The sequence below is a fragment of the Brachyistius frenatus genome, unplaced genomic scaffold (assembly GCF_029030835.1).
Source record: "Brachyistius frenatus isolate BFR_SWC_R1_liver_20210118 unplaced genomic scaffold, ASM2903083v1 Contig_48, whole genome shotgun sequence".
Classification (NCBI taxonomy): Eukaryota; Metazoa; Chordata; class Actinopteri; family Embiotocidae; genus Brachyistius; species Brachyistius frenatus.
The window spans coordinates 2,769,687-2,777,500 of NW_027210647.1; the positions used below are offsets into that span (position 1 = coordinate 2,769,687).

The 7,814-nt window shown below is 38.4% G+C and overlaps 2 protein-coding genes across 5 annotated transcripts in view; both read right to left on the bottom strand.

The window, feature by feature from the left end:
• Positions 1-234: 234 nt before the first annotated feature.
• Positions 235-3,244, bottom strand: cd79a (CD79a molecule, immunoglobulin-associated alpha). Its single transcript, XM_069703735.1, has 5 exons — positions 3,112-3,244; positions 2,109-2,432; positions 1,327-1,442; positions 998-1,060; positions 235-788 (listed from the first exon to the last, which is right to left on the bottom strand). Exons 1-5 carry the CDS (start codon positions 3,149-3,151, stop codon positions 663-665), a joined length of 669 nt encoding a protein of 222 aa, XP_069559836.1. The 5' UTR covers positions 3,152-3,244; the 3' UTR covers positions 235-662.
• Positions 3,245-3,615: 371 nt separating this feature from the next.
• The window catches only part of arhgef1 (Rho guanine nucleotide exchange factor (GEF) 1), a 42,588-nt gene continuing 38,389 nt past the window's right edge, over positions 3,616-7,814 (bottom strand). For all 4 annotated transcript variants that reach the window (XM_069703903.1, XM_069703902.1, XM_069703901.1 and 1 more), the window contains one exon: positions 3,616-6,911. The gene's annotated coding sequence lies outside the window, so the exon portion shown is untranslated. The remainder of the gene's footprint in view (positions 6,912-7,814) is intronic.

The following is a 7,814-nucleotide window of genomic DNA, read 5'->3' on the forward strand; positions in this document are numbered from 1 at the left end:
CTCTCCTACATACCTACCTGGCAGCGTCGAGGCTCCGCCCCACGCCAGAAATGGAAGCCAATGAATGACTTTCGCCGCGGTGCAGTAGCCAATCATGACGCCTAAAAATCTCAGCATTGCCCTTGGTTGTGCAATTTGGTAAAGTGAAACTGAGCCTTGTGGATTCACTACAAATTAGAAATAATCTGTGGTGATGATATTAAAACAAATTACAGAGGAATTTGTTGTATTTTTCGACACAATTTTATTCTTCAAGCACTCACAGAAATGGCAGAAAACAGGGAGGAATATCACACATAATTAAGTCATACAGTAAAATGCAAGAAATTCAATTTAAATGAACATTAAAGAAGCTGATAGCAAACGAACTCACCACAAGGTTCACTCTGGAGCTTTAAATTTGCACCAGTCATACTCAGCAACCGGCATCTTCCGATTACCTGTATGGATTTCTGACCATCTGACCAGCATTTTGTACATTCTGTGTCCTTGTGGTAAGATTATTTTGTCAACTACTGTTTTGTTTTTTTAGATGACTAACTCTGATCTTAAAATGCAAAAAAATGTAAATGTCAACTTTCAACAAAGCACTCCAAAATCCACGTTGTTAAGAAGCCTGATATTAAGATACCGCACACTTAATATTCTTTCTTCACTTTCCTTCATGGTTTCTCCAGCTGGACTTCTTCCTCTTCTCCCATATTGTTGCACACATCCTGGTACTGGCCCCGTACCTGGGAGCGCTCAATCTGATCATATGCTGCACAGCAATCGTCCAGATTTAGTCCCTGGTTTATGAGATGAGGAAGAAGAAAATCAAGTTAAACATAAAAATCAACAACACATATCTGTATTAAAGTGATTAGTGACACAAGGCCATTATATTCCTTGACATATTTGTTCCTGCTTTCAGCAAAGTGGCTTGCACAAGTGTTTCTCACATGCCTGCCATGACATATGTTTGAGTCAAGGAGGATGTAACTCATTTAACGTTCACCTGATATATATTTTCCTCCTCCCTCTTCACTTTCTTCTTCTCCAGTTCATGGAGCCTCTTTGACTGAAAAACAGAAATGTGCAAATCTGTGAAATGGTGCAACGTCCCATTAAGGAAAGACAAGAAACATTATAAAACATTTCCAGAAATGTATAGCTGCATTCAGTAGGAACTTCCCAAGTAGGAGTCTCTCACAGATTGCAGTAGTGTCTGGTGTGCTGACATGAATGACAAGGCAATACCTTTATCGTGAAATTTGGGAAATTAGCCATTGCTTCAACTGCTGGTCAGATCAGAATGTTATAAAATAAAGCAAATGACCTGCTGACCTTGCTCAGAAGAGTGGTGCAAGGCACCAGCACACACAGCAGCAGCAGGAATCCCTCAGCTGTCAGGATCTTGTTTTTTGTGCTCTCAGAGAGGTTTATTGTCTTCCTCAGTGGCTCTAGGCATGCAGAAAGGGTTCAGAGGTGAAACAAACTTTTTAGGTATGCAAATACAAGTCAGTCTTGTTGTAGCGAGAGAGCACATTTAAAAGAAGCTGGAGTGTGGATAACAAGCATTCTAATGAAACAATTGCTCAATAGACTCACTAGGAGTTTTAATACGAGATTGATTGATCTCTTATGCAACAGGTCTTTACAAAAACAACACAGTCTAACATACAATTGATAGTATTGTTAGGTTAGGGTAATAGTAAACTAATGCATGTTATATCACACATAATCCCAAGAGATTGGTGGTTTTACATTTCCACATTTTCCATGTGTATTTAATGAGATTGGCATGCAACATGGCATTACAGAACGAATAATGCCTTTACACATTTGTTTCGTTGCAACTTGATCTAATTTTGGTGCTATTTATAGTAAATCACTGGGCAGCAGTCTGTAATGAGACCACCCTGATGATATAAAGATTACCTAAACTGCAATATCTAAGGATTCTGCCACTCACACAGATCTTGGCTAGACTTAAGGTTAACAGGATTTATGGCTTATGAGATGTTAGCGGTGCTTAGAGCTCGCTTGACTCCATCTCTGTAGGCAGACAGACACATATAGACCAGCATTTCTGATCGGTCCACGCTGGCAACCCCCCACATACTTACTGAAGACCTGCAGGTAGGTGCCATGTGTCTGGACCTTTCTGTCATTCAGCAAACATTGGTACAGCCCAGAGTCACTCAACCGGGCTGATTTTAAGGTGAGTTGGCCACACAATTTGCCAGAGTCCTGTTGGAAGTCTATAGCTGCATGGTTTGACTGCTCCATCAAATCCACGGTCCAAGTTTTGTTCTTTTGAACATTTCTGATCCACGTGAAGTTCTGAGTCCCACTTCTGTAACAGCAATACAGGGTAGTTGCTTCAAATTGCCGCACCCTCTCAAAAGGCTTGTCCGCCTCTAATATCACCTCAGCCTGGGCAATATTCACTGTGGAAGAAGCAGCAATTACAGTGTTATTCTGTACATTTGTAACACATTTGTTAAATTATTTCATGATGACTCCATACACTGCCATAAAATAACCTGTAGTTATAATGAACATATAAGGTATGAGGAGTTGAATGGTGAAAATACATAAAATGAGCAGTAAATATACAGTAAAATTAAACAAAACTAACAGAGCAAAAATACAACATGATTGCACAGCCATCTGTTTTGACAGGAAATGTGGTTCACTGAAGCGGAATGCAAAAATAGCTACATGTTAAAATGTTATACAAAGTACATACATGGGCTGTACCAACCTGGAGAAATCTAATTCCCCCAAAACCCAGAAGATAATCGCAACTGCTGAAATATGTAATACAGTGAACCCTCGTTTTTCGCGGGGGTTACGTTCCAAATAGAAACCGTGATAGGCGAAATCCGTGAAGTAGTAACCTTTATTTTACAATTGAAATAGATAGAACTGGACATTAAAGATATCTACGTTACATATAGTCGTAATGTGATTTCAATGCACGATGCAAATCCGTGAAGCAGCGAGACCGTGAAAGGTGAACCGCGTTATAGCGAGGGTTCACTGTATACATGTAAATATAACACTTTCCCTGAAATAAGAGAATTTCAGATAATGTTATTGCCTTAAAAATGCAATCTGACTCACCAACCAAGCTGTAGAGGACAAAGATTACAGCTATCCCCATTTTGTTCTGCAAATGTTCAATCCAAGAAAAAGAGTGAATGATATAATTCAAGTAAAACTGTACACACAGCAAAGACCCCGTCTTCCCCTTTGTATTGCACACAGCTGCCCAGCTGTGTTTTTCTGTCAGGATTTATGCTTGACTGAATTTGGACTTGCCCATATTTGCATACACACTGTACAACACATTTTAAACAGTATATATTGCATTTCTTCGTGAAGGATATATATTCCATTAGTATCTTTTTATACACACTGTATATTTCAAAATGGAAATGGAATGTACAGATACTGAATATGGTTGAAGAAATCAACATACATGGGGTCCTGTTATTCACAACTAAGGTCTATCTTTATATGTAACCCAGTTAAGCCCCCCAACTGTCCTTGAACCCTGAAGCATAAGCTTATAGATTTGTATAAAACTGTAACTAGTTGTTAACTATAAAAATGACAAAACAGGTAATTATTTCCCCAGTTTATTTAAAAAATGAAGAATTTAAAAACAGAACGTACCACATATTTCCTTAGGTATACATCATTAAAGAGCCTCTTACGCAACAACAACAAAATCAAAACCCAAATACACAGTATAGTTCTTGCATATTCATTGTTTATAGATAGACAAGATGGCAGATGCCAGTATGACAGGGAGCAGTGTCTTTTCTACACAGGGCACTGGCTGGCAGAGGTGGTAGAGAGGGCTCAAATCCTGCTGCTGTAATGGAGATGGGCAGAGAAAGATTGTGTTGTATACCAAGTTATATCAACATATAAAAACAGCCCTGGACCCTGAAACCACCCAGTCTGAATCCTGGGAAGATCTCTCACCGCTTATTAGTCATTTTGGTCAGTCTCCCATAATGTGTGAAGTCCCCCTTGAAAACCAGCCCACCAAAACAACAGTGATTGTGTTTGACTTAAGAGCCCTTTATGAAGCAAACAGCTTAAAAAAGGCACCACTCTATAAATACAATTTCTATACATCTTGTATGTAGAATACATGAGGAAAAGCATCTGAAGGAGAAGTGCCTGTAGCAGTCGTTCAGCCAGTGAAACGTGAAGGCATCGGCTGTGTGCTGGTGGTAACTGGGCTTCGACTGCTGACCACTAAAGTTTAACAGTTAAACCCCTGGTTGAGATGATCTCTATAAATGTATCCCATGAGCAAGCCGAGAAGCACACAGATCGGGTCAAAAATAAAGGAGTTTGTCGTGGTTACAATATTTGCATAATTGTTAAATTGATTCATGCATAGACAAGTTACAGACAATACCTGACTCTCTCACTGTCACAGCAAATGCATAGTACATAATTACAAAAGCTTCATTGGAAAACCAGAGGATTAAAAAACAACAACAAAGAAACAACTCCCCAACCCGTTTAAGTAAATCAAATGAAATAGACAATAACTTGTGATAAAACCGTGCAGTATGGAAAAAATTAAATTATGCCATCAAGGAGGTGAGCGTGTTTTCAGGAGGTGTATGTAGCTCACAAGCTTAACAAACACACAGGAGGGCTAATTCATACTTTCTCTACATTGTTTTCCTTCAAACTAACCTTTATGTACAATTTTTAGGAGGACAACATGGGGAAAGATGGCAGTAACACAAACATATAATTTTGTAAAGTGTGAAGCTCAAAACGACTAAACTGAGTACACCAACTGAGGTTCAGTAGGTTTAAAGGAAGCAGTAGTTGTTGTGGCAACAACGATGAGAATGCATACCAGGAAGTGATCATGATTACAGTGCTGGTAAGAGTGACACTGGAATGAGACTGCAGTTTTCCTTCCACCAAACCTTCAACATTTCCTTTGTATCCTCATTTGGCTTCATTGTAATGTTGCCACGTCTTTTTTCTGCAGCAGGATCGGGTCCCATCTGTTCAATTTAGTACCAAAGGTGTTAACAGTGCTTGGTCTCCAGTCCTCTATGCAGGACAGTACAGTACAGCTTGTAGCAGTCACACCGGCTTCTACTTACAGTTCGTGAGCCAAACATTTTTATTTTCATTCACTGTTTTTCTGTTGAATGACACTAAAATGTTTGCAAGAAATCAGAGACCTAAAGCTTCTACTTGAACAGTCTAACATTCTTCATTTTGGTATTTACTTGTACATTCATTATAGAATCAAAAACTCAGTGTTTTTTTTTTGTTTTTTTTCAATCGACACCCACAAACTCATTCTTCTGTGCGCTTTTGAAATCCCTTCACTTAAGTTGCCATGTGTTTGGGGAGAGGAAAAGCTGCTGCTGAGTGCAGGCTGCACTGCTCTTGCATCAGCATTTCGTCACATGGTACTCTATAGGTGAGGCATTTCATTAAGAAAATTACAGCTCAAATGAGGATCTAACGGTGCTTTGTTATGTCTTTGGTACTGTGTGCACAGCCACAGTTATGCCACTGAGAAATTACATCGCAAGAATTCTAATTACAATCAACTGCTCAACAAAACACAAAGGCAGCTCAGTTTTCATACAATTATTGCTACCTGGGAAGAATAGATTTTTTTCTAATAACATGTATCTAATGTAATATAATACAATTTATAACCCCAACTTAAATCTGTATTTTAGATGAAGAGTTGTGAACCCTCTCTGGAGGAAGATGGCACTGCAGAAATGGACTGTATTAGTGAGCACTTGTGTAGTACTGGGCTCTCTATGTTTGTGTGCATCTCTACATTTTTCTTCAGTACATTGAGCACAAATTCTAATCTCATGTTCTCTACACATGTTCTTATCTAGTTCACGGCTATGTAAACCAATGCAACAACAACAACCTCTGAACCCACTTCCCATGCTTGCATCTCTCTTCTTTATCACCCTCTACCTTAATCTCTATTACACTTTCTTGTCTTGTTAGACTCTCACACCCGGCTCTATCTTCTTGGCCCAATGCTGTAACAGTTTCCCTCAGATGAGGCAACTCACTGACCTAACAGGACTCAGAGGAATAAATAAAAGCGATACATACAAACAAGTCTCCATTATTAACAGCAAGATTACCTAGCGTGCCATGAAATATAAATGTTTTTATGTGACCTAATTACAGTAAGAACCCATCCAAAAGAAAAACGTCCTTAATGAAAAACTTTGTAACACACATACACACACTTTTTGTGCATGCATCTGTTGAAATACCAAATTGAAGACAGTTAAATTCAAAATTTTTGCAAAAACAGTTTGTTTTCAACATGTTTTGATCAGAAAAAGTGCATCGCTGTTGGACTTTGGCATAGACCAGAAATAACACGATATATCAACAGTAGTATTTCAATGTATCTCCTAATGCTACATTGGCCCTCTAAGGCTTACTGCTTTACTGTACATTGGTTATTGGCATCGTGTATTTTCCAGCGTGCATGTCTCTGGTGTGCGCATGTGTGTTACAGCAGAGAAAAATCACTACATTTTGTTAGGCAGCATCTCTATCACAGCAGAATATTGCTTCATTGATTTTGGCACCTCTCTGCAAAAATAACATCCCACTCAAAAGTAGGGTGTTTCTTTTTTTTCCCTTCTTCTTCTCCTCTGTACAGCTCTCTACCAAGCAGGCATGAAAACAGACACGCACACATACACATGCACACACTGCACTGTGCGCAAAAGCCCTCCCCTCCCGTCCAACAAGCAGAAAACTTCCTGCATGGCAGCTGTGACAAACAAATAATGCAGCAAAGGTCCAGGCATGATGTATGGGGATTCAGGAATTTCCAGGGAAGTCACTCAGTCCAAACCAGCACCAGTAAAAACCTAAACACGAAGAAAAATAATGAGGAACACATTTAAATGTGAGATAACATAAAAAGTAAAAAAATAAAAAAATAAAATAAAATAAAATAAAAAAGTGATGATGAACAAGGGCATAAACCTCTAATTCCTCATACTTTTTCCTCACAAAAATCTCCCAATGCCCTTTCCTATGACTTAACAGTAATACAAATGCAAATGAGTCTTGTGAAAAAATTATAAAAATGTTGATACTGTCATCAAAGTCACCTTCAACTGTTACCAGTAGTCCACAGCAAATAAGCCTGACTACCGGTAGCAAGTGATCGGTGGGCACTTTTGGCCTGAGTTTCACCTCTCAGGCTTCATACAAGCCGCCCTAACTTATCTCAGAAATTAATGTGAGCCGTACACAGCTTGATATTAAGACTGTTGACATTTATCAGGGCTTAAGAATCCAAATATGTACACAGAACTTTGTATTTTGTTGTATTTCTGTTATTAAAAATACTTCACCTTTTAGCACTACTTTGGTTTATATGTTCTGTTTGTTTATTTCATCCTTTTTAAAAAAAATTATTATTAGGTATTTTACAGTATTACATTTTATGCATCTTAGTAGTGACTTCTGCAAGTGAAAAGTGCTTTACAATTAAAGTTCTCTAATGAATTATTATGACCTTTTCTTATTAGAAGCCCAAAATCCAATTTCATCAGGTTAATATTTTCTAGACTGATGCAGGAAATAGCAATCTTTTTTTTTTTTTTTTTGGACATGGGTGAAAAACATCTTGTATCTCTCCAGTTTTGAAATGAAACCTATGCCTGATGATGATGACACTAGCATCACTGTGAGGGCTGGATTTACTAAGATCTCAAATAAAGGGTGCTACATTTTGCACCTACTTTGCGGGGGATTTACTAAGA

Bases quoted from the DNA above. Each gene is read 5' to 3' on its own strand.
- cd79a (XM_069703735.1), bottom strand. From the start codon at position 3,151: ATGGGGATAGCTGTAATCTTTGTCCTCTACAGCTTGGTTG. The intron at 1,061-1,326 runs GTCAGCAGGTCA...TCTGTTTTTCAG, and splicing joins GCACCACTCTTCTGAGCAAG to TCAAAGAGGCTCCATGAACT. The intron at 789-997 runs GTGAACGTTAAA...CTCATAAACCAG, and splicing joins AGGAGGAAAATATATATCAG to GGACTAAATCTGGACGATTG.